Raw genomic sequence first — 27,024 nt, 5'->3', positions numbered from 1 at the left:
TTTAACTCTCCCTCTGGTTTCTTTCCTCCCTCCCTTTCTCTTCCCCTCCCTCTCTCTCTGTCTCTCTGTTTGCTGGTCATCATTGTCTGGATCGGGGAAACTCGTCATACTCCGTCCTGTGACCTGATTTTTTAGTTCCTAAAAATTGTGACGGCACCAGAAGGTGAAGGAAGCTGTCAAATGTATTTTCAGTTCGTGGCAGCAAATGCTTCGTACAGCTGGACGGTACGATCTAAGAGTTATATCACAGTATGATATGAAGAATAACAATTAGTCAATCAAAGTTTATTTATACAGCACTTTACAGCAGATAAAATGATGATCAAAGTGCTTTACAATGGATAGAAAATAGGACTTAGAAGAATAAAACAAAGATTAAAACATTAAAACATTGAACAATAACAAAATCAAAACATGTAAAACAGGAAGATGTCACACCATCACTGGATGTTAAAAGCCATTCTATATAAAACGTTTAAAGACTGGACTTAAAAAGACGCAGGTCATTGATGACCTGAAGAGATGGTAAAAGTAGATTTTATATACATTTTTGTGAGTGAGTAAAAGAGTGGCTGATGAACTCTTGCAGGACTTGGACATAGTTCACAAAGTAAAGAGTTATATTAGGAACATTTAAATGTAAAAACACAATAAAATCAAGTTATACAACGTGAAAATAAGAACAGACTTCATATGCAGCTGCACAGGAAGTTTCTTTATCTCAACCAAGTCAAAAACAAAGAAATCACAGTTTGTTTAAAGTGAGTAACACCTTGTGAGCTGCATCGTTTTAAATAACTCAGTGTTCATGTTTACTCAGCCACACTGCTCGCTACCTCAGTCACTCCATGTTTTGCATCCTTCATATCTCATCAGACACAGTTTTCTCCTGAATCATGATGAGATGTAACATTAACACTTGTATCTGAGTAAATTCAGTTATTATGATCCTTTATTGTTAAACAGAAATCAGTTGAAGCAGAAGAAAGAAACACATCTTCCTTCCTCTTCCATTAGAAATTAAAATATTCTGTCCAGAGGAAAATAAACCTGAGCTCAGCAACATTTGATCGTCGCCTCTGTGTCCTCTGGTGTGAAGCGTCGCAGACTGGCTGAGTGTGGTAATGTGAGCGTGGTGTGTGTGTGTGTGTGTGTGTGTGTGTGTGTGTGTGTGTGTGTGTGTGTGTGTGTGTGTGCAGCTTCACATAGTGACACGATGGCTCAACTTCTGAGAGTTTTAGTGGAGTTGTAGGAGTTTGTGGAGAAGTGCAGAGCGGGACGCTGTGTGACCTGGAGCCGGGTTTATTACACAACTTATAGTCAAGAACTCCATGAGTGTCAAAGTGCGTCCTTTTTTGACACATAACGGCACAAAAGCTGCAGGACACACAGCTCCACGCCGATTGCCTGAAATTGCTGTTGTCATTAAAGTGAGTCCTGCACCTGAGAGCTCTTCATCCAGACAGGTCAGGTCGCTCTCTCTCCCTCTGATCCTGTTGTTTCTTCACTGTCATTTATCTTTAGTTGAGGAGGTGAAGTTAAAGAACAGAGTCCACCGGGAAGCTCCCTCTGCTCAACGCTCGGCTCCAGAGTCGTATATCTTAACAATTACAGAAAAAAAAAAAACTGCCATGTCGTTGTTTAAGGATGTTTCCTGTTCCCTGAGGGTGAATCATCATGTTTCAAATTGTCCTTCAGTGTCGACCTTCATGTCCAGCAGCTGCACCAGGCCACTCTCATGTGGATAAACTCAGGTTTTTAAACAATGAGTAAATTTATCCACTTAAAGTCGACTAAAAACGTCTGAAGTAATACAGGTAGTTGCATTGTTTTTATTATCAGCATCATAAAGTTGGACATATTTTAACGGCACAGGGAAACGGCTTGAAATGCTGTAATTTAGGTTTAATTTACTCCAATTATTCCTGTTTGTTCGTCCTCTGGATGATGTCACACGATGAAAGGAAATGACAGAACCAAACGTTTCTTTATGATATTTCCATGTAGCACAATGCAGATACAGAGAAAGAATGGCATCCCATCATGCTCTGCTGTGCAGCATTGTGCTGTTGCGTGTCATGTGATTTTGTCCACTTTACATATTTGGCCGTTTACGTCCGTGGCGTGCTGCCTTTCTCTTCATTCACTGTCAAAAAGACTTTTTTCTGATTTCCTTTCCTCTCAGGATGATGTCCGATCTTTCTTTTCTTTTTAATTTACTGTTTCTAGAAATTTCTGTTTGCTTCTGTCACCACCTCAACGTAATGTAATAATAACGTTTCCCCAATAAGTCTTACTTCATAGCTATTTAAGTACAAAAATTACACAATTGGTCGGTAGAAATAACATTTATCTTTAATAAAACATGCAGCTGTGGAATATTTCTATAAGAGAACTATAGATACAAGTACACTGACTGCACAGTTATTCCATTGGCCACCACTGCCTGTGTTATATCCTATAACACTGAATATTGTAATGTTTCCAGCCCTTTGCACTATTTCTCATAATAAAGCGCTTTTTTTCTGACCAGCACGTATAAAAAAAAACACTGTTCTGAGTTTGTCCTCTCAATCTGACATCTCATACAGGAAACATGATTGCCCGCTCTGCGTCCGGCTTCCCATTTTGCTTCAAGACGTGCGCTATTCATATCAAAATCCTAGTTCCAGAAGAGATTTATATGGATTTATTCATGAGGCCGCACTGTAAACAAGCAGCAGACGTCCTTATTCATCACACTTTCCCTCGTAGCCGCTACAATTAAGAGCAATCATTTCCCACGATTGTTTGTCTGTTTGGGCTCAGAAGGTAAACAGTGGCTGTTATTCCACCCCGAAGGCCACGTCCTGCCGTCTCTCTCGTCGCTCGCGCTCATTTCCCCTGCTCGGGCGTGAAACCCAGGCGGCCTTAAGAGCCAAATCTCTGTTATTTAACATCAACACGCCTCCATAATCCAGTCTGTTTGCATGCTGGAATCTACCGCGTTGCTTGACATTTAATATGAGCTGTTGTTCATACATCATTGTTTTCATTTGGCGCTTGTACGGTGGCTTATAATGAAACAACATGCGTTCACACACACACACACAGCGGGGTTGGAGTGGCTGAGCTGTGCAGATGTTTAGAAGTTATAAAGCAGCTCATCAGTTTGTTGTTTTTAATGAGCTGACCTGTTCAGGTTGAGCGGGCCAGTAAGTCTGTGATGCACCTCTGGCTGTTTTTTACCTAATCCATCGTCCTCCAGGTGCTTCTCTCTCTGCTGCTCTTTGAAGCCCACAGATTGTTTGCTTTGGTCAGGTCGGATCGATGCTCTTTGATCCAAGTAAAAAGTTGAAACTCGAGGCTGAAAACAAAAAGAACCACATCGACACAAAGGCAAACACATGTGACCTAATACTGGTAAATGTGAGAATAATACAGAATTAAAAAGACTTGCTCGCCGTGCGTCTTTAGCTGTTCATGTGGAGTTTGAACAAGAAGGTAAAAGCCTTAAAGACATAGTTAAACATTTTTTGCAAATTGGCCCATTGCCATAATCCCTATAGTCATAGCAGTAGGTTCGTTACCTTTAATTGTCGGTGCAAGCTGTTTTTAGAACGGCGGAGCAGAGCCGTGAGCTGCTCAGAGCTACGCTACGGAGGCTCATGGGATTTCTTGGTTTCCCTCATCAAACTCATCAAATACACAATCCAACAACTCCAAAACGCTCTGGTGGACAAGTTGTGACCTGCACATTCACCACGCTATGAGATTATAACAGAACGTTACCAGACAGAGTTGTTTTAGAGGGAAATTCATGCAAAACCACTGATGCACGTTCCCATTGGGGGCAGTTTTTCAGTCTCTGCATTTGCCTCTAAAACAACTCTGTGTGGTAACGTTGTGTTATTATCTCATAGCGTGGTGAATGTGCAGCTCACAACTTGTCCACCAAAGCGTTTTGGAGTTGTTGGATTGTGTATTTGATGAGTTTGATGAGGAAAACCAAGGAATCCCATGAGCCTCCGTAGCGTAGCTCTGCTCCACCGTTCTAAAAATATCTTGCACCGACAATTAAAGGTAACGAACCTACTGCTATGACTATAGGGGTTATGGCAATGGGCCAATTTGCAAAAATGTTGAACAATCCCTTTAAGTCTTCAGCTGGAGCAGGTATGTGTTATTAAAGATACACATCTGAGTCGGTGGTTTCCCACTGGACAGCGCAGCATGGAGTTGTGCTGGTTTACAAAAATTGCAGAGATCTATCAAACAGCTCACTGCTTCATTTTGTACCCTGCAATCTTTACAACAGCTCCGCTAACGAAGCGTCGACTCCTCTGTCCTGTCGCCCGTGCGCCGGTGTCTTTGTCGAGCAGCAGTAAACGGTGTCTTCGGAGTGGAAAGTGTGATGAATTAGGATGTTTGCTGCTTATTCAGAGCGTGGCCTCATGAATAAATCCTTATCAATCTCTTTTTCAACCATTACATGGTTATAAAAAAGCGTATACGTCTTGAGCGATGCGGAAAGCGGGCTGGAAATGTTCGTATCAGATTATGAGGACAAACTGGTCGGGACGCTCAGCGGTTGGTCACGAGGCGGCGACAGGAGGAGAAAGAGAGAATCTGAGGAGGTAAAGAAGTGATGGCTTTTTCTTCTCGCTGCAAACGGGATAAATGAAATCAAATCAAATCAAACAAAAGTCAGACACACAATGATACAACATAGCTTAAAGAAAAAGGGACAAAGGAAATCATTGTCGGCCTCAAAGCGAGTAATCACTTTTGATGGAGTCACTTACTGTGCAGCAGCACTCAGAGGAAGTGTTTGCTTTGCATTAGCAACTTTAATGGGCAATCAGTGAACAGTGACAGAAGTTACAGCAGGAACATGTGAGTGTGAAACTAAACTCAACACCACAGCTTTATGTATTTTACAGTCAGTGCAATGTGCTTCAAACAGCATGAAAATACATTTAAAATATGTGTTGGTTAATCTTGATGATGTAATGGTTTAGAGGTTTTCTAAATCATCGTTTTATTGGTAACACTGGGATATTAAAACATACGATTTGTACAGTAAATTATCATTACTATACATAGAAGCTCAGTGTGTGCTTCAACCCCTCCAGCCCCCACAAGCCCCAGCTCCTTATATACTTCTTATATCACCGTATATATAAATATCTTACCACATGTAATTGAAACCTGGAGCCTGATTGACACTTGCTGGAAGTCACTGTTCACCTTTGGAAGAGACGAAGTAGACGGGTCACTAATGAGAAATCAATTCAAAATAAGATGAAGATTCATGAGCTGATGTAACGGTGACTAAAAATGAGAAACACAAAGTAAAGGAAGAGCAAAAACAGTAAGTAACTAACAAATGAAAATGAAAACAAAGACTTCATAACAGATCATGCACACACTAGTATAATGAAGTACAATAATCTCATTATATGTTATTAAAAAACACACCAGAATATCAATGGACTCCAACACAGTCACCTGATTGGTCTAGAACGATTTAAGATCTCACTGAGACGTACCTACTTAAAGAAAGGTCACATGAAAATTAAATGTATAATCACCGCAGCGTGAGTTGATTAAAGCCCCTCCAGCCGACTGGCACCTCCTGATTAAATGAGTCGTCGTAGGGAAAAATTGTAATGACGGCTGCTGCTACCTTTTTTATTTTATTTTATTTTATTTTTTGTAGTTTTAAACAACCATGAGCCACTGTAAATTGAAATAGCAGCTTTGATGAGTGGACGTCTTGTTTCCACTCGGCCAAAGGTTTTGATTGCTCTAACACACTGTGGCCCCGGGGCGGAACAATCAATTTAATTTCCTAAGAAACTCAGAGCGTTTGTAGAGGATCCAGAAGGACGAGTTGGGTGAGGACACACACCCCCTCCAACAAAAGTTTGTAATTGCATAGCAGGGATATGTTTGTACTTTTTTTATATATATATAATATAACTTCCCCTCCCCCAGTTGGTGGTAGACCCCTCCATATAATGTTTTTTTAGTCAACTGAAAGTACATTTTTATTCAGAGCTGGAGTCGTGGTGACTCATATTGGCTGCAGGTGCACACAAAGGACTGAGGTCTGAAAATTAAGCCACATTCCTCAACACTACCTCCCTCTGCAGCAGCAAAATACAAGACAAGTTTGTGTAACTGTTTGCAAAGTTGTATAAACGTTGGACGGAATTTATCAGTTTGTTCCTCAATAGTTTTAAAGCACATGAAATTACATAGTTTTCTGAGCGTAATACAGAAACACAGTGATTATTTAGAAAAAGCAAAATTAAAACAGTTCTTTGGTGTGAAACCAGACCCAACCGAATCAAATGAAGACAGCGGAGCAAAAGCTCGGACCTTGGTTCGGACTTTCAGTTGTGAAAACGCCCTAAGTGGTATAAGCTTAGGAAAAGAGAAGCAGGTTGAGCTGCAGATACAGAGATCACATTAAGTTTTTCTGAACAACTTTTTCATGTGACGGCTTCAGGACACTTAAGTCAGTAGAGAGGAGCAGTATGGAGGTATCTGGATGTTTCATAGTGTGTGTTTTGGACGATTCAAAAGTGAGCTCTATCCGCCGCCATTATATGAAAATCCGTTGCCAGCCAGACCCCCCCTGGAACTCCAAAAGCGTTTTGATGACTCCTAAAGTTTTGGGTGAAGTATCCCTTTAACGGCCAGGTCACTGACCTCTAACAGACTCTGAAACAGTCGATTCTCAGGACAGAGGAAGGTCGAGTTCATCTGAAACCAGACTCTCTGAAGCAGAGCTGATGAATCCAGAGTTGTGTCGAGTCGTTCGTACCGAAAGAGAAACACCGCTTGCTGAGTCGTGGCGGTGATGAAGTGTTGGGGGAGAGGGACGTGAGCCAGAGGTTATGTTGATAGAGAAATGGAGGGCAGGAAGGAGGAAGGGGAATCACTCAGACAAAGTGGCAGCGGAGGTGTGTTTGATGCCAAGTTAATGATCATTAGGGTTCAGGGCTGTTTAGTCAAATGATTTACTTTGCTGCCGATGATGAGACGGTGTCAGAGAAAATGCACATCAGCATATTTAAGAGGTTTATGACTTTGTCTCCTGCTTCCCAGCGTCGTGGTTTATAGATTTGTCATTGTCTGGGTCGCGCTGATGAATAAATTAAATAAGCCCCGCCCACCACAGCAGCAACAGCAAAAAAAAACCCGTCGTATATCAGCCGACAGCAAGGACTTGACCATCGCAGCATGTAAACAACATGGAACAATCACATTTCACATCAAAAAGTGAACTCAAGGTAAAACAGAAAAACAGGAAGCAGCTCCGTGATGGTGATGATGATATAGATTAACGTTGCTTTTAGTCACAGTTTATATTTGCCACATCACATTGAAGCTAATAGAAGCTGTGAGGAAGGTCAACAGGGAGGCAAAAATACACATATATATGTAAAAACAACAAACTATAGAGGAAGTTTAGAGCAAAGATGAACACCGACAACAACTGCTTTCAGTTGCTGATCACGGCCTGAGGAGGAACGGAGCGTTACACTGATGCTGCATTCACCTGCAGTCGGGCAGACGGCAGAAGTCCAGAGAAAGCCGGTAAAACGTGGGTCAGGTAAACAATACCACATCGCCATGACAACACATTGTCACGTGTATTGTTTTGCCTCGTGCTGACGGACCACTCGTTTACATAGAGGCTTGTTTATGCCGTTACGTGCAGCGGTTGTCGTCCGTCTGCCGTCCGCCCAATTTCACGTGAATGCAGCATGAAAAATACGATTGAGTTGCTTGCAATATACAACCGCAACGCTAGATGGGAGGAATTCCTACACAATGTACCTTTAAATATGAAACACATTAGTAGACTGGATTCAGCCAGATCTTATTTTTTCTATTTAAAGCAGAAGTAAGCGATCCGGTGGTTTTGTCTAACTTCCTGTCAGTCGATGGAGTTAGCAGTCCCCGCCCTCGTCCCTACGTCACCACATTCACGCGCATCCCTTGGCTGCACACACAGAGAGGACTGCCCCTTTATGCCGTTCTCTCTCCTCATTACAGCAGAGCAGAGTGACTGACAGACCCGTGTTTCGGACCAAACACTCTATATAAGTGATTGCTGTCGGAAGATACAACTATTTAAGACTTAGATTAACACAAACATTCAGCTTACTTCTGCTTTAAGAATATGTAACTAAATATAAACAAAGTTGAGAGGGGTTGGTTTAAATCTATCAACACTATGAATTTAAGTATGCAGACACACTCAGTCCAGTCTTTACTGATGTATAAAAGACTTCCTCCTCCTCCTTTTACCTCTGTATGTTTTGAGCGTTGGAGAAGTTGAGTCCGTCCGTCGCTGCTCGCGGCCCCACGCTGAGCGGAGCCACTCGGAGCTAATTAACATTAGCATATCTGCAGACCTGGCAGGTTCCCTTGCTGTCGGTGTCGGTGCAAACAGACTGGGGAGGCCTCCATCTTTAATGAGCTCCAGTCCACCGAGCAGCAGATCGGCCGGTTCTTGGGTGGAGCAGATGAAAGCGGGGGCCCCCGAGCCCCGAGGCGGCGGCCGTGTCCCGCGGCTCCGGCCTGTGTGGTGTCGGCGTTGGCTGGCGGCGAGGTGAAGAAAAAAGACAGGAGTAGGGCGGCGTCTCGCTCATCCCGGGCGACTGTGGAGAGGAGGAAAGTCAGACCCTCCCCGCTCATCTTTGATCTCGCCGCGGAGAGTCTCCCCCCGCCGGCCGCTCTGACTCCAGAGGCGACGGACTCTCACTCGGCCGCCGAGCTGCTGCCTCTTCCACTGGATTTTAAAAAAAGTTGTAGAAGAAACTGCCCGCTGACAGAGCCACGGTTTCCCTCTGAGTCTGTCCTTTATTTTCTTCTCGGGGTTGCTTATTTGAACTGGCTTGGCCTCACCCCCCTCCCACTCGATGCTGGTGGGTGTGAAGATAAAAGCCCAGAGTTGTGTAAGCGTGTGAGCTTCGATTACAACAACAACTCCTGCTTTTCAAGTGCTAAAGTCCTGGAACTTATTTCTGAACTGGTTTAATTTCAAACCAAACACAGTCAGGTTTGACTCACAAACACACACTGAAACTTTTTGGAGCCTTTTCACTGAGCACTGATTCGACCCAGATTATCAAAGATAAAACCGTCAGATGTCGAGACTTTAGTTCATCTGGAAATCTGGTTCAAGAGCAGAAGCTTTTCTGAGACGTCTGAGTTGGATTTAACTGTTTGAAATGACTGTACATCAACACGCAGATAACACCTGTTTCATAATTCAGAGATGTCAAGGGTTTATTTCTCCATAACAACTTCCAAACTACATTATCCCCTACATGAATAAAGTTGAGGATCAATTTGAGAACAGTAAAAACACCCTAAACATTTTTCCTTTGACTTCATGCGTTGACTTCTTTTTTTAATTTTAATATATATATATTTTTTAATGCCTTTATTTGCCATTATACTTGCGGTATAATGAAATTAGAGCCCCCCTTCAGTGCAAAACAAGCAATACCATAAAAATACAATATAAAAACACTTCAACTTCTACTTTTCACGTAGAATCTCCCGTGGAAAAGGGTTGATTAAATGATAATTAATTTAACTCAAAGGGGACATATTATGGACGCATCACTTTCTGAAGGCTCTTTAACATACATATTTAGGTGTTTGTCTTGCCTTTCCAACCCCCAAAATGTGAGAATTGACAAAAAAAATCTCTAATTTTCAGGCCCCATGTGCTTTTACGAACTGTACCTTTGATTGTCTGGCAATAATGCAACTAGTTTTTAAATTTGCATAATGCCACCCCTACCTGGGACCGGTAGAAGGGGCGGGGCAAGCAGTGGTTAATTTGCATTTAAAGGGACAGGCTCTGAAACCAGCCGTTCTGAACAGGGCTGTTTTGAGAGGATGAGAAGAGCTGTGATGTTTGATCCTTGGGGGATTTTGACTAAAGCGTGTCACAGACATGTCTTTAAGATACCTGAGAACTATTTTAATTTGTGTAAAAGGGACAGAATATGTCTCCTTTTAACTCATTGAGTGCCAACCACGTAATTTCTCGTTTTTCGTTCCCATGCGTTGAGTGCCGAAAACGTAATTTTACGTTTTTTGCTTTTTTTTAAAATGATGAAAATAGACACTTTAATACACATTATATGTAAATGTGGGGACTCTACGACGAGGAGAACTGAAATAGATGACGATCAAAGTCACATGACAGCTCATGATCTGGAAGTTTTTATCATAACTCGGCTTCTGCAAACGAGTTCTGCATGTGGATGCAGCAGCTGCTCTGCTCTCACCCGCGCTGCTGCTCCAGCTGCTCCAGCTGCTCGGAGCAGAACCAGGAAGCTCTCAGCCGACAGTCCGCCCGGTCTTCATCTGGAGCAACACCGTGTCCTCCCCAAAGTCCTCCCGCGGTAAAATCTGATGGTCTCTGGGCCAAAGCAGACCGGCATCACCGACCCGAACCACAGCAGGACCGCGACCACCGGCGGGACCGGTCTTCCCGAGCCGCGGTGGCCGACAGACCCTCACGCTCCGCGGGGAGAAGCTGTGACACGGCACGGTGCGTCTGTGTTATTGTTGTTTAGTGGCGCCCCCCCCGCCCCCGATGGTGGTTTTGTGAATAGAACAACCATTGTTGTGTATATTTATCTTACCCGAGCCCTTTGATCCAGAAATGCGAGTGTCAGAAGAGCGACAGACACAAACAGCGCACCTTTCATAAAAGACGCTCTATCTCCTTTTCTAGAAAAAAAGGAGGGATTTTGGTGAAACCCAGCCATGTTTAGCTTGACTTTTCTCAGGAACAGAGGCACGTAGAAACAAACGGTTTGTGGCCACTTGAAGCATTAAGGTAAACCTTTCAATTGAGCCACAGTATGTGTTGGTGGCAATAATATAGAATACACTATGGCTCTACATAAAAAGTCAAAAATGGTCTAAATTGCCGGTACACTTGACTAAAACTTTGGAAAGGAGCGCGGCACTCAATGAGTTAATGGAGTAAATTCTTATCAACTCAATAGTCGATGAATTGTTTTCATCCCTAGTACAGGACCCAACAAACACATCACACCATCAGCAGTTTTCGTGACTTGAGGTCTTTTCCAGCGTTTAACGTTTGTTTACTGTTTTCAAACTTTGCTCAAGAAAACAAAAGCGCCATCCTCAGCATCGAACTCTCTCCCAGTGTCTCCGTCCCTGCTGAGCGTCTCAGTCAACTCTTTTTTTTTTTACCTTACCTGTTATCTACCACTCGTGTGCAGCAGAGAAGATGAAAATGAAGGAATTGTCTCTTCTCCAGGGAACTCGTTTCCTCATTAGACTCGTCTATTAAACCAGATCGTTGCTGTGTGACAGAGATACAGAGGATGGATATGATGGGATTCATAAAGAGGCCAAAGGTCACTGTTCGTCTTTTATTTGTCCCTCACAGTCACTCTTTTACTTTTCTTTCTTTTTTTTTGCATAGTGTTTTTTCTGCTGCACATTTTCAGTTTAAACACAAACTCAGCATCTATCAATAAAGACTTTACTCTACAGTAGTCGTCCGGTAGAAGACTGCGCAGCATTAAAGGGATAGTTCAACATTTTGGCAAATTGGCCCATTGCCATAATCCCTATAGTCATAGCAGTAGGTTCATTACCTCGAATTGTCGGTGTAAGCTATTTTTAGAACGGAGGAGCGGAGCGGCAGGCTGCTCAGGGCTACGCTATGGAGGCTAAAGGAATTTCTTGGTTTCCCTCATCAAACTCATCAAATACAAAATCCCAAAACTCCAAAACGCTTTCGTGGACAAGTTGTGACCTGCACAATCACCATGCTATGAGATAATAATGGAACGTTACGAAACTGAGCCGTTTTCGAGGTAAATACAGAGTCTGCTTGCTGAAAAACTGTCCCTGAACGCAACGCGCATCAGTGGTTTTGCATGAATTTACCTCTAAAACAACTCTGTCTGGTAACGTTCCGTTATTATCTCATAGCGTGGTGAATGTGCAGGTCACAACTTGTCCACGGCAGCCTTTTGGAGTTGTTGGGTTGTGTATTTGATGAGTTTGATGAGGGAAACCAAGAAATTCCCTTAGCCTCCATAGCATAGCCCTGAACAGCTCGCCGCTCCACTCCTCCGTTCTAAAAATAGCTTACACTGACAATTAAAGGTAACGAACCTACTGCTATGACTATAGCGATTATGGCAATGGGCCAATTTGCCAAAATGTTGAACTATCCCTTTAAGGCTGAGGTCCAGCGTTTAACGTTTGTTTACTGTTTTTAAACTTTGCTCAAGAAAACAAAAGTGCCATCCTCAGCACCGAACTCTCTCCCAGTGTCTCCGTCACTGCTGAGCGCCTCAGTGTGGACGTCTTCGGGCTGCAGTGCTGAAGTCAGAGAGACAGCAGTGTTGTCTTTGTCTCAGTGATCCTGGAGACGGTCGTGGTGAATTAGTTTGCTGGCGGCGTTCCCTCTTCACTTCCTTTGAAGCCGCCTGATGATCCGAACCCCCCCCCCCCCTCTCTCTCTCCGTCTCGGGGGGCCGGCGTCCAGCCTTTATTTGCTGTGAAGGCTCCTCGGTGTCCCCCGGCACAGCGGCCCCTCCTCGCTCCTCGCTCCTCGCCCGTCCGTCACGGCCTCGCCCGCCTCGTTTGATGGCCGGGAATTTAAGCTTCACATGTGTTTTTGAAGAGCAGCCTTCCTTCAGCAGCCGTTTCCCCCAGGAGTGACGGGTTCGACTCCCCGGGAGCGTGTGGTGGTGGCGGCGGCGGCGAGGTGCTCGCTCGCTCGCTCGCTCCTGCTTGTCACATGAAAGCTCGACCTTGCCGCGGCCCTGTAGGTTAATTTGACAGACTTTGTGAACACGCGATTGATTACGGTTCAAAGAGTCTTTTATCAGCCGCCGGTAACGGAGGCGGACGGACGCACAGAGAGAACAAGAGCAGCTGACTCGTCCTCGCCACTCACCGAGGGAGAGCAAGACCGAGTGTCCTGTCGTCCTTCTGGGTCAAATTCACCCAATCTGTTCCCTCCCTCCATCCTTCCTTCCTTCTTTCCTTCCCTTTTCCACAATCCTTTTTCCCTTCCTTCATTCCTTCCCTTCGTCCTTATCCTTCTTCTTCCTTCCTCTTTTGATCCAGTTGACCTGGTCTGTTCCCTCCCTCCATCTTTCTTTCCTTCCTTTTTCCCTTTCTTCTTTCCTCCCATCGTTTTCCTTTCCTTCCTTCCTTCTTCCTTTCCCTTTATCCATCCTTCCTTCCTTCTTTCCCTTGTCCTTCCTTCCTTCCTTTCATCTATCCCTTCGTCTTTCCTTCCTTCCTTCCTTCCTTCCTTCCTTCCTTCCTTCCTTCCTTCCTTCCTTCCTTCCTTCCTTCCTTCCTTCCTTCCTTCCTTCTTTCCCTTGTCCTTCCTTCCTTCCTTCCTTTCGTCCTTCTTCTTCCTTCCTCTTTTGATCCAGTTGACCTGGTCTGTTCCCTCCCTCCATCTTTACTTTCTTTCCTTCCGTTTCCCTTCCTTCTTTCCCTTCTTCCTTCCTTCTTCTTCCTTTCTTGAACGAATCTGTTTTCTCCCTCCATCTTTCTTTCCTTCCCTTTTCCCTTCCTTCTTTCCACAATCCTTTTTGCCTCCCTCCCTTCCTTCCTTCCTTTCCTTTGTCCTTACTTCTTCCTTCTTTTTTGACCCAATGTTCCCTCCCTCCATCTATCTTTCCTTCCTTTTTCCCTTCCTTCTTTTCTCCCATCGTTCCCTTTGTCCTTCTTCCTTCTTTTCCTTCGTCCTTCCTGCCTTCCTTACTTCTATCCCTTTATCCTTCCTTCTTTCCCTTGTCCTTCCTTCTTTCCTTCCGTCCTTCTTCTTCCTTCCTCTTTTGATCCAGTTGACCTGGTCTGTTCCCTCCCTCCATCTTTACTTTCTTTCCTTCCGTTTCCCTTCCTTCTTTCCCTTCTTCCTTCCTTCTTCTTCCTTTCTTGAACGAATCTGTTCTCTCCCTCCATCTTTCTTTCCTTCCCTTTTCCCTTCCTTCTTTCCACAATCCTTTTTGCCTCCCTCCCTTCCTTCCTTCCTCCCTTTCCTTCGTCCTTACTTCTTCCTTCTTTTTTGACCCAATGTTCCCTCCCTCCATCTATCTTTCCTTCCCTTTTCCCTTCCTTCTTTTCTCCCATCGTTTTCTTTGTCCTTCCTTCCTTCTTTCCCTTCGTCCTTCCTGCCTTCCTTACTTCTATCCCTTTATCCTTCCTTCTTTCCCTTGTCCTTCCTTCCTTCCTTTCGTCCTTCTTCTTCCTTCCTCCTTTGATCCAGTTGACCTGGTCTGTTCCCTCCCTCCATCTTTCTTTCCTTCCTTTTTCCCTTTCTTCTTTCCTCCCATCGTTTTCCTTTCCTTCCTTCCTTCTTCCTTTCCCTTTATCCATCCTTCCTTCCTTCTTTCCCTTGTCCTTCCTTCCTTCCTTCCTTTCATCTATCCCTTCGTCCTTCCTTCCTTCCTTCCTTCCTTCCTTCCTTCCTTCCTTCCTTCCTTCCTTCCCTTCGTCCTTACTTCTTCTTCCTTCCTCTTTTGATCCAGTTGACCTGGTCTGTTCCCTCCCTCCATCTTTCTTTCCTACCATTTTCCCTTCCTTCTTTCCACAATCCTTTTTGCCTCCCTCCCTTCCTTCCTTCCTTTCCTTTGTCCTTACTTCTTCCTTCTTTTTTGACCCAATGTTCCCTCCCTCCATCTTTCTTTCCTTCCTTTTTCCCTTCCTCCTTTCCTCCCATCGTTTCCTTTGTCCTTCCTTCCTTCTTTCCCTTCGTCCTTCCTGCCTTCCTTACTTCTATCCCTTTATCCTTCCTTCTTTCCCTTGTCCTTCCTTTCGTCCTTCTTCTTCCTTCCTCTTTTGATCCAGTTGACCTGGTCTGTTCCCTCCCTCCATCTTTCTTTCCTTCCTTTTTCCCTTCCTCCTTTCCTCCCATCGTTTCCTTTGTCCTTCCTTCTTTCTTTCCCTTCGTCCTTCCTGCCTTCCTTACTTCCTTACTTCTATCCCTTTATCCCTCCTTCCTTCCTTTCATCTATCCCTTCATCCTTCCTAATTTCCTTCCTGCCTTCCTTCCTTCCTTCCTTCCTTCCTTCCTTCCTTCCTTCTATCCCTTTATTCTTCCTTCCTTCCTTTCATCTATCCCTTCGTCCTTCCTTCCTTCCTTCCTTCCTTCCTTCCTTCCTTCCTTCCTTCCTTCCTTGACCCAGGAGGACAACAGGAGGGTTAATTTCCATGTCATTGCTCGTAACGAACGCTCGTTGTGTGCAGACGTTGGCGTCGCTGCTGGTTTCTGGTTTCGGTGTTTTCCGATCGCGGCAACCAGGGTCCAAAACTAACTTTTTCACTTACCAGCCAGGCTGGCTGGTAAGTGAAATTGTTTACCAGCCAGGCAGATATTTTACCAGCCAACCAAATAAAAATTGCTTTTAAGTGTTGTGAATTGCTATCAGTATTATTTAACATGTCATTTGGGTCTAATATGCGATTCTCAATCAATATTTTAATAGTATATGCACTAATACTAGTAGCAATGTATGTTAAAATATGAATCACTGTTTCTGATTTTAGCTCAACCAGACTGCAACAGCCCTATATAAACATGAATATCTGACCAGTGGTGGACAAAGTATTCAAAGACATGACTTAAGTGAAAGTTCTTTTTTTTTAATTCATGTAAAAGTGGCTGCCGGGCAATACAGATAAATCAATTAAGAATAGTTTTGACCAAATACAGATATTTTGATAATATTGCAGGAATGACTGTCTGTGCTTTAACAAAAATATTTACACAAATAACATACAAAAAGAATAATCAATAATGCAATTATGACTAAGTGGATAAAATGCAAATAACAAACAGCTAGGAAATCAGGAAGGAACACCTATGCTGTATCACCATATAAACATATACACAATCTAAAATGATATCTATACAGAGTATAATATTGTTATACTGTCCAGCTATATTGCATACATGACAACATGTATCACTGACTTCAGTCTTCATCGGACAGTCCAGTCAAAACACAGCCATCTTGGTCCTCCTGGTCCTCTGGAACATAATCTGGTCTTCTGGAACGGACAGTGTCACTGTGCCACAGGTGAATGGCAGTAGAGGGATCAAAATCATTGACATCTGGTGAGCAAAGCTGGATTGTCATGAGATCTGACAGTGATGAGGATGTGAGATTGGACCTCCAGTCAGTCTTGACCTATATTGAGGAAAAAAAGCATAACACATTGAGTCAGTGAAAATTTACCTTGTTGGCACACAAAGGAAAGTCAATCCTGTGTTACATCAAATGAAAATAAAAAACATCAGTAGATAATAGAAAATACTGCTTGATTGTTTATCTTGATTGAGATAAACATGTCACATGAATACTCTTCGACACACTCGAAGGAGGGATTTTGATTGAGTCTTTACCTGCTTCATTGTACTGAATCCCCGTTCGCAGTCAGCAGTGGAGGCAGGGACCGCTAGCACCAAATCAATCAAGTCAAGCACATCAGGACACTGTTCTCTGTCACGTTGGTTGACTTTTGACCAGGACGTCGTCTGCACCGTCTGTGTTTGTGCATAGATCCTGCTCTTCAATATAGTCCACTGATCTGGTATTTTCTCAACACAGACACCAGCGGAGGTCAGCACTGGTCCAAAATGTTGGCATAGAGCCTCAATCTCTCTATCCCCAAAATCTGGAAATGGCAGAATACATACAGTATAAGAGCCAGATTTGAAAATGGCATACTACCTATTTTGAAACTGAAACAAAATTCGGTATTTCGGTATTATTATTGGAACCTGTTCTGACACAAAGAACCAACCTGTTTCTACAGATTCTCTATCAGTCCAGTTCTTGAAACTCGCCAACATGGTTGCACGCAGGACTCCCTCACTAACATCCTGAAACCTGTCATTCAAGCTGTCCCTGAGTCTTGAGAGTAGAGTCTGCCCTGCGGTCTTGACTGCTCTGTCGTCATTCTTTCCCACACTTAACTTGACTCCTTCAAATGTCAGACCACTGGTGGCCTTCATCATTGGCCCTGCCCTTAAGTTGAAAATTATACACATAACACATTACTACAATATTTTTTCTTTTCTTATATCCTTTATCAATTAATTAATTGAATAGTTTATAGTTGCTCACTGCATATTAATGATCATTTAAATAATCACACTGACAAACCTGGTTTCATATTTATCCAGCACAGCCTGGGTGGCAAGCAGGGAGGCGTGTGCCTCTGCCAGGGTGATAGTAGGCTTCTGCAGAGTGGCAGAGAGGCTGCTGAGGTGGCTCAGCACATCAAAAAGGAACCCACAGAACTGTAACAGAGCACTCTCCTTTGCCAAACTGTGGAACTTCTTTGCTTTAGCTTGAGGCACACTACGGACCCCCTGTGCGTCAGGGGATTGAATCTGGAATATACACAGACACAAAAAAAAGACAATGAAGCTGCTGTACTTTATATTACATATTACATTAAGTGTTTGTGTAGGCCAACTATTAATTAATGTGTCAATAACCTGTTCAAGATGCAGCACAATGGCTGGGTATCCCCTCAGGTAGTGGTCCAGCGCTCGAAGAAGGTGGCCCACCCAACGAGTTCCGCCGATTCTTGTTGGCATGAGGGGCTTTGCTTTGAGAGTCGCGTAGCTCTTGATTAGATTAGCCCTGTTTAGGGGACTTTTGTGGTAGAAAGAGTACAGTCCACCCAGTAGTTCATCCATTCTGCGGAACATGGCAGATTCCTTGATGGCATCAGAGAAGGAGAGCTCCAGACGGTGAGCCATGCAATGAAGACCAATAACGTAAGTCTTGTCCCCTTTCAGTCTGGTCACAACCCCACTCTTCCCCCCTGACATGACAGCAGCCCCATCAGTGACACAGGCTACAAGTTTCCCCTCCCACCCTTTACAAGCTGCATCCATTTGATTTTTGATGGCTTGAGAAATGTTAGCAGAATCAGCTTTCTCCACAGCTTCAATGCCAATAAATTTCACATTCACATTCCCCTTTGTACAAAAACGTACATAGACCAACTCCTCCTCCTTCACGGCAGTATCTGTGGATCCATCCGATAAAACAGAGCAGAATTTGGTCTCCTCCAACTCCTCTCTGAGTTTGATTTTTTCCGCCTTTGCTATATATTTTGTGAATAACCTACACTCCACTTCATTTCTGTAGGTTTTCCCAACCTTCAGGCCTTTTTTCTCATCCAAGCTGTAAAGAAGGAAAGAGAAAAACATATTCAATTGCTATGAAATAATAAATGAAATTACATATAATAGTGCATCATACTTCATTCATGCTTATGCTGTGAAATATTAACATTCCCAAATCAATAAATTGCTGGAGGCAACAGCCAATAGTAACATTAGGCCACACACTTAACTTTTGATATAAATATCAACAACCATCATGTTCTATCTTGACCACGTTTGTTACAGTGTGTGTGTGTGTGTGTGTGTGTGTGTGTGTGTGTGTGTGTGTGTGTGTGTGTGTGTGTGTGTGTGTGTGTGTGTGTGTGTGTGTGTGTGTGTGTGTGTGTGTGTGTGTGTGTGTGTGTGTGTGTGTGTGTGTGTGTGTGTGTGTGTGTGTGTGTGTGTGTGTGTGTGTGTGTGTGCGCGCGCGACAGAGAGTGGCGCTTATTTAGCTTAGTTATTGATTAAGCAGTAAGCCGTTACATGTAGTTAACATATAATATAATATTTGGTGGGTAACAAAAACACAAAACATTAACACGAGGTTAGATCAACTTACTTGCACATCCATTTAAAATCTGAAAACGGCCGAGCATTCTTGGCAATCGCATGGGAGGTGCGGAACAGTATTGCCATCTTCTCCTTAGTTGCCTCCGGTAATTTAACCAGAGAGATAACACAGGGTGCCTGTTGAAGAGGCTCTGACACTTTTTCCTCAGCAATCAGGCAGTCTTTGTGGGACTGAGAATTTTCGTGGAATACGATTGTTTCTAGCTTCATGGTGGTGCAGCCAACCACAAACGCATTTCCCCTCCGCTTTCCCTTTGCGTGAGCACTGCAGACATGACAAAACATTTTTTTTTCTTGGGCTGAATGCACTAGCCATGGCCTTGCGACCCGCCATCTCTCGAGGAAATGCCGGCTAACGTTAGCAGGTTTAGGCGGCTGAGACTGAGCGGGAGCGGGAGCAGGAACAACAGCAGCGGCAGCATTATCCTCCGTCTCTTGGTCGTGGCCGCGGGTCTTCGGAGTGTCTGCCTCGGAATCGGCATGCTCTTTTACTTTTCTTTTTGCTTTTTTTGCGGGAGGCTCCACTATATCCGGCCAGCATCTCCACATCCTTGCTTTCTTCTTCGTCTTCTTCTACTACTGAAATGCGTACGACCGTAATGACGGCGTGACGCACTTACGTGACCAAGATCGTCTCTGCCGATAACTCTGCTGGAAAGACACGTTACTCTGTCAGGAAACTAGCAGTTCTGCTGGGCGCGCCAAACAACACAAATGGGTACGCTGAATGGTGGCATCACGCGCTTACGTGACAAAAGATCGTCTCTGCTGAAAAGACACATTACTCTGTCAGGAAACTAGCAGATACCAGCGTCGTTCTCCTCCAGTAACGAAAAATGAAATTTTCGCCGGTAAAAAAAATAATAACTCGCCAGAGTGGCGAGTGGTCTTAAAAATTTACCAGCCAGAGACAAAATCTACTCGTAATTGGCGAGTGGCGAGTGTTAGTTTTGGACCCTGGCGGCAACCCATCGACCCCGGTGCTGTTTGTGTTTTGTGGTGAAGGTGAAGGTGAAGGTGAAGGTGAAGGTGAAGGTGACCCCGGTGCCGCCGTCACCGTCTCCATCCGACGACTAGAAGCATCAACAACACAACGTGTAAAAAACCAATCACCCACAATCACCGGCGCGTCGCTCTCTGCCCTCTCCGTCACTCCTCCTTCTCTTCCCGTTGTCGTCTCTCCGCCTTCATCCATCACTTTTACTCCTCCTCTCCCTCCTTCCCTTTATTCCCAACGTCTCTTTGCCTCATTTCTCATCCTAACCCCTTTCCTTTTTCTTTTCTTTTTTTTTACCTTACCTGTTATCTACCACTCGTGTGCAGCAGAGAAGATGAAAATGAAGGAATTGTCTCTTCTCCAGGGAACTCGTTTCCTCGTTAGACTCGTCTATTAAACCAGATCGTTGCTGTGTGACAGAGATACAGAGGATGGATATGATGGGATTCATACAGAGGCCAAAGGTCACTGTTCGTCTTTTATTTGTCCCTCACAGTCACTCTTTTACTTTTCTTTCTTTTTTTTTTGCATAGTGTTTTTTCTGCTGCACATTTTCAGTTTAAACACAAACTCAGCATCTATCAATAAAGACTTTACTCTACAGTAGTCGTCCGGTAGAAGACTGTGCAGGGTTAAGGCTGATTTTTTATTTAGTTATCTATTTATTCTATTTTTCTATTTCTATTTATTGTGTTTCTCTGAGCCTTGAGTTCAAATTCTCTTATTTTATGTCTGCATGTTGGAGCGACAAACTTACATCCCATACATTTCCTGACTTGTGTAGATAAAAGCTGTAAATGACATGAGGGTTTTTCACCTGACGTTTATCTCTTTGGGTTTTTTTAGAAGTGTCTGTAGTTTCTGTCTCATTCTCTGGAGCAGTATTAGTTAGTGGTTTTTAGTAGTTTCCAAAAAGTCTGTCTTGCTTAAGTTTACACGGAAAAAAGTGAGCAGGTCTCAGTTCAAAAGGTCGTGTCCGAGCTCAGGTCTGGATGTGGATCCACCTGCCATGATATAATCAAGCAAAATGAAGACCTACCTTTTTATTCTGGCGCTTAAGTGAATTATATTATTTTAAGATTAATAGCACTATTCTTATAGTTTTAAGCAGTATCTCCATTTTTATTCCTTGGAATTATTCATTTGAATATTTTATTTTATCTATTTATTCTTATTTTATTTTATTATTTTCCATTTACCTATTTTATCTCAGTTTTTATCCACTCCAGTGTTCTCCCCACTGCAAAGTACGAATTGTGGAGTGTAAGAGAGGGTTTCCTCAATATTTTTAACTCCTCTGTGTTTTTTTTGGGGGGGGGGTGTGAATGTGTGTGTATGTCGATGTGTGTTAATATCCTACTTCTGTTTTTATTATTATTTCTTTTCTTTTTTTATCATGTAAAGCACCATGAGCTGCTTCCTGTATGAAAAGTGGGTAACCCTTTAATTTACAGGCCGTTAATTACGTGATAATGTCAAGAAATACAGCCCAGAAATAACGATTGATTGCATAGAAATAGCCCAGAAGTAATGGTCAATTGGTCTAGGACTTGGTGGAGAGAAAATCTGGCCTTTTCCAAAAAATTCAAATCATGAAAAAGCATATGTAATCTTTTGTCTTTATGAAAAACATTGACATTACTATAAAATTGACCGTTATTGCTAGGCTATTTCTTGACATTATCACGTAATTAACGGCCTGTAAATGAAAAGGTTAACAAAAAGTGCTCTACAAATAAAGTTTGATTGCTTTAAATTGCGATACTGAACCAGAGCCTCCCTCTCCTCTCTTCCTCCAGGCGCCCTCGCCATCCTGATACCGGAGCTGGACCTGGTCATCTCGCTGGTGGGCTCGGTCAGCAGCAGCTTCCTGGCGCTCATCTTCCCGCCGCTGCTGCAGATCATCGCCTTCCACACGGAGGGCCTGTCGCCGCTGGTGACGGCCAAGAACGTGGTCATCAGCGTGGTCGGGCTCGTCGGCTTCCTCACGGGGACGTACATCGCCATAGTGGAGATCATCGCCCGCAACACGCAGAAACACGAAGAGACGTTCTCCACCTACCTGGTCCAGTGACTGGGACCCGAACCGGGGACATCTAGAAACCATTTTTAGGGCACATTTGAATTTTTTCTCTCTCCTTTTCATTTGCTGCTGTCGGACACGTCGGCCATGTTAGTGAAAACTATTCATCATGGGAGTAGTGCGAAGGCGAGAGGATGGGCGGTGCTTAATGTCGTGGTTCATTATGTCACCAGTGTTTTTTTCAGATCCAGCCACTTTAGTGCAATCTAACGATAACAATGACGTAGTTATGGTAAGGAAAAATGAAAAAAAAAGTTGCGTAATTCCTCCAACTGGGAGATGATGATAAAGATTTTCAGAATCGAGGGGTTTTTCTGGCGGGCGTGTGGTCGTTTCGCAGCCCTCCCCAAACAGATCCATGTTTTAATGTGTCAGTCAGAAAATCAAACTACCTCATCAACTGGTATCGATTTGGTCTTTTAAAATCTTTCTCTAACATCCAGATTAGACGCAGACTCTTACTTAACCTTCAAGCCCAAACAACTTTTCCTCTTTTAGCTTTTCCTCACGTCACTCAGAAAAAAAGGAAGAATTTAAAGAAAACAAAACAAAAAAAAGGACTTATTTTCTTGCACTTTGATTTATGCCTTATTCAGTGAGACAGCCGCTACCCTGACTCTAGTTTTAGACACAAACTTTAAAAATCGAGTACTTGTAATTTAATAATCAGTGTTGCAAAAAGACAACAGAGATGTTTTGGGGACTTTTTTATTTTAATTTTAAACATGGTTGGGTATCGAAGTGGGAACCGCGTGTTCTTTCATGAGTTGTGCTTCTCGGTTTTCGCTTCATCAAATCACGACTTCTTCGAAATCTCGTAGCAACAGGAGCTTCATCTGTAACACGTCAGAGTAACTACACGCTATTAGTATTAACGGTGTGTATTTATTATTAATAATAAGTGTTAGCGCTTCATCCTATAATAATCACATGCACACAAATATTTATTACTGCGTCGTTACATTAGTGCCATTGTTGCTGCAGAGTTGACTAATAATAAACCACGATCAAGAAGGGAACACAGAGGCTTTACATGAGCATAAAGTGGTTGTTTATATTACTACGGTTTTATTGTTGTCGGTTACTGTGGAAACAGCTGAAGTCCAATGTTAACTCGCTGCCGCTAACAACAATTTAGTTCAAGTGTAAATTAAAACATGAGACAAAGAGGAGGTGAGATGATCTTTGTGTGTTTGTGCCTGAACATCGTTAACAACAACAACAACAACACCAACAAACTAATAAAACCAAAGGGAGCAGTTTTATTTTATTTTTTGCAACAAAGACGAAACAAGACGAGGATCTTCTGTGTTTTTAATTATGTTATAAAGAAAGAAATCCCGGCTTTGATCGGATTCAAATCAGATCAAATTGATGAGCAGCGACGAGAATCAATCAACTCCTCACCGATACCCAATCCAGTGTCTGAACAAATCAAACTTAGTTCCTCTGTGTTTCTGTGGGACCTCTTCTGTTCGTTCTTGTCTTTAAAACTTTTATTTTTTTTATCCACTTGTTGTTGGGGTTTTTTTTTTATGTGTTTTTATGTTTTAATGTATTTACTAAATTAATGAATCTGTATTTTTTTTTTTTTTTTATTCACACGGCATGCATTTGGAAGAGTTACTAATAACTCTAACTTCTATTTCAGCTTGATTACAGAGAGACTCCTCTGCTTCTAATATAATGTAATAATAAGTATGTAAAATAAATAAAAGTCAACTGAACCGCTGTAGGTAAAAGAATCGCATTATTAAAACCCATACGTCCGCTCCGGTGGACGAAGGCGAACACATGTACTGTAAGTTCATCATGAAGCTTCTGTACTGTTGAATGTCTCCAGTGTTGATGTGACAGTCTGAGCCTTATGTGTAAAGGACGTGTTACAGCTGTTTGTGTTGCAAGTGTAAACATCCACACACACACACATCCACACACACACACACACCTTATTTTAAACAATTATTCTGTCACCCGTGGATGGATTCATGTGCTTAAACTCTTCAAATGAGGTTTACACCATGATGATGATGATGTGCAGCTGCTCAAAGACGAATTAAGTTCATTATTTTAACAATTAATCGTCAGTTTTAGTTCATTACAAAAAAACAAAACAAAAACAAACAAATGGACATTTTCATCTTAGCACTCGTTGGTTTTTCTTTATCTCTTTGCTCAGAATAAATAACATTCAAAGTCTCCTCGTGTGTTTCATTGTCTTTTTCAAGCAGCTGCCAAAACAATTTCTTTTGATTCCACTGAGGGTTCAAGTAAAACACTGGACTGAGCTCTTTGTCCACATCACTTCTTTTATTTCCTTATTTTCTACGTGTCTGAAGAAGTCGCAATTATCAACAGAAACATATCCAGAGACACTGTTTCCACACTGGGTAGTCTTTATTTAACTGGGCAAATAAAATGATATCTTATCGACTTCAAAACCAGGAGGTACTTCAGTTTATTATAACCAAATTGAAACTATAACGGTTCAATACCAATGTGCAGAAATCTCACATCTGTTTACATGAGGATAACATCATCCTATTGTATTTTGTCATTACTGTAACAGTGGATTCAGTTGTCTTGATAAAACAGAAAACCAGAAGAGAAACTGTCCACAAATCCAATTTAAAGACGGTGTTATGCTGTGAAGGCCATGCAGCAAATAAAAAACAGATTTACTGCTGTCATTTAATGAAAGAAACAGTCTTGTCTCACATCAACATTAATTCTGACTGAAAAATAATCGATAAACTAACAAAAAATGAAAATGTTAAGGTTTATTTGCTTTAGAAGCTGCTGACCTGAGTTTCAGCCACATGGTAGATTATTTCCATCACTGAATTTTCTCATTTATTTTATTTTAATGTTTATTTTGCAGGGACGATACATACAACATTGTCACAAAGAATGAAAAATGCGATGCATACAAGACGTCTAGCTTCAGCTAATTTGCAGTCTTTGTCCCTGGTCAGGCTAAAGAAGGATAAAAGATACTGAATACAATAAGTGCAATAATACATATAATACAGTGAATAGGTATCATGAATAAATAAACATAACTACAAATTTTAGATTAAGAAATTGCACAAGTTAAATACATTAAACATTAATAAAATGCTGTATTGACAGTGACTTGAGAGAAGTTAATGTTCACATTTCTGCTGCTGCTTAAGCTGCATAAATATTTTCTTTCATTTGTTGAAGCCCGGGCTCGTACGTGGCCTCACCAGCATTAATTCTTGGTCCGAACTCGGCCAAAAAAGAGGAGAAATGACCCGAGTCATTTGTATATAATTTAGGGCTGAACCAGCGCATCCTGCCGGGTTGTTCGGGTCGGATACGCATCCCACACGACTGTAAAACGCCTGTTCTGAATGAAAGCAGTGGCACATGTAAACACCCACCTGGATTAGATCATATCACATGTAGGAACAGTTCAACCTGAAAGACTCATTTGGAATGAATTCAGAAAGAGGAAAAAAGTGTAGGCTATTGAGTGCTGGCTGAGTCCGGCTGGGTTTCTGCTTCAACAGCATTAGCAACACCAGCGGGTCCGGTCCGGTCCGGTCCGGTCAGGTTCAGGCCTGTTGAGAACTCAGAAATCAAAACATCCCGCGACTGATCAAATACAGAGATCAGCTCAGTAGTAGGCTAGTTCTTAGTTTTGACACTTTATGCAAGCATTTACAAACTATGTACAAACGTCACTACGCATTTACACTGGCACAGAGCATGCACAGAAAAGATTGTAACCAGACGACATTACGTTTCACCGTTCACATGACACAGTTTTCATTTCTTTCGGTTGGTTTATTAGTTTTCATTTCTTTCGGTTGGTTTATTCCACCACCTCTGGGAAAGTGAATGAAATTTCATTCAGTTTGGGCTTGTTTATTCTGATTGAGCTCAGCCGTCTATATGGATCATTTTCATTCAGTTTGTTTGGACTCTAAACTGATTCTAATCGGAATATTTGGCTCCAGAGCGGATGATATCCACAAGTTTCCGAACATGATCTCTGGTCAAAACCTGAAGCCGGTTTTGCCGGTTTGGTGGAATTGTACGTTTACGTTTCCATGGTTTTCATTCGTTGTCATAGTTGCGGTAAACGCATGGATCTATTAACGCTGGCTTTTAACACGGATGTCAATTTGTGTGATATCCATTGTTAGAAGCTGCTGTGATGATGATCCATGCGTTTCACAGATTTTCATTGAAAAAAAAAATCCATGCATTTACAGCGACTAACGAAACCATGGAAACGTAAACATAAAATTCCACTGGAAGAGCAAAACCGGCAAAACTGGCTACGTTTTTGACGTTCGGAAAAAGGTGGATAACATATGTTATATCTATCTATCTCCATGTAAAACCACCTATTGAGGGGGTGGCCTCTTTGAGTGACAGGCAGAGCGATAGATATAACGCTACAAAATCGTAAGTCGTGACTTGAAGCTGTAATTTACGGTTTCAAAAGCCTGCCTGGAACGCAGCATTAGCCAAAACGACCGGATCACTCACTTCTGCTTTAAGCCAAGTCTCAACTGAATGAATAACATTTAGGTGTGTAGATTCAGATTCAGATTCAGATTCATAATTTATTGTCCCCGAGGGGAAATTCATTTTCAAAGTTCTGTTCCAGACAAAAACACCAACACATGTGCAACACCAGAAAAATAATACATAGGCTACAGCTACAATATAAACAAAAAACCATGACATCTACCGCCTGCTGTTCAGAGCTGTAATGGCAGAGAGAGGGGACGAAGCTTTTGCAGAAGCGGGTTGTTCTGCAGGACAGTTGTCTGAACGTACGACCAGAGGGGAGGAGGGTGAAGTATGAGTGTAGTGGGTGGTGGAATTACGGTAGTTTATAATTCAGACCAATATTTACCATAAATAGCTACCTCCTATTGAATAGGTACAATAGGCTACAATGTGAAAGTGAAAGGAAACAGGCTACAGGCTCTTATAAAATGACATAGGTTATGTAGCCTACATGGGTAAATGCAGTTTCATTGTTTTAATTACTACATTACAGTATTCTGCACAGTCCAGGGGCCTCATTTATCAAAGAGGGTGTAAAACTGCTACTAAATATTTGCGTACGGCGAAAAGACGAAAATGGCGTACACCCTAAATATTTACACC

The 27,024-nt window shown here is 42.5% G+C and overlaps 1 protein-coding gene across 4 annotated transcripts in view; it reads left to right on the top strand.

Moving 5' to 3' along the window:
* The window catches only part of slc36a1 (solute carrier family 36 member 1), a 76,885-nt gene extending 52,822 nt beyond the window's left edge, over positions 1 to 24,063 (top strand). For all 4 annotated transcript variants that reach the window (XM_083980413.1, XM_083980415.1, XM_083980412.1 and 1 more), the window contains one exon: positions 21,587 to 24,063. In XM_083980413.1, coding sequence (XP_083836539.1) covers positions 21,587 to 21,861 — 275 coding nt within the window. In that variant the 3' untranslated portion in view covers positions 21,862 to 24,063. The remainder of the gene's footprint in view (positions 1 to 21,586) is intronic.
* Positions 24,064 to 27,024: the final 2,961 nt, after the last annotated feature.

This window comes from Trachurus trachurus, assembly GCF_905171665.1.
Source record: "Trachurus trachurus genome assembly, chromosome: 10".
Lineage (NCBI taxonomy): Eukaryota > Metazoa > Chordata > Actinopteri > Carangiformes > Carangidae > Trachurus > Trachurus trachurus.
This window is presented reverse-complemented; position numbering and strand designations above follow the sequence as displayed.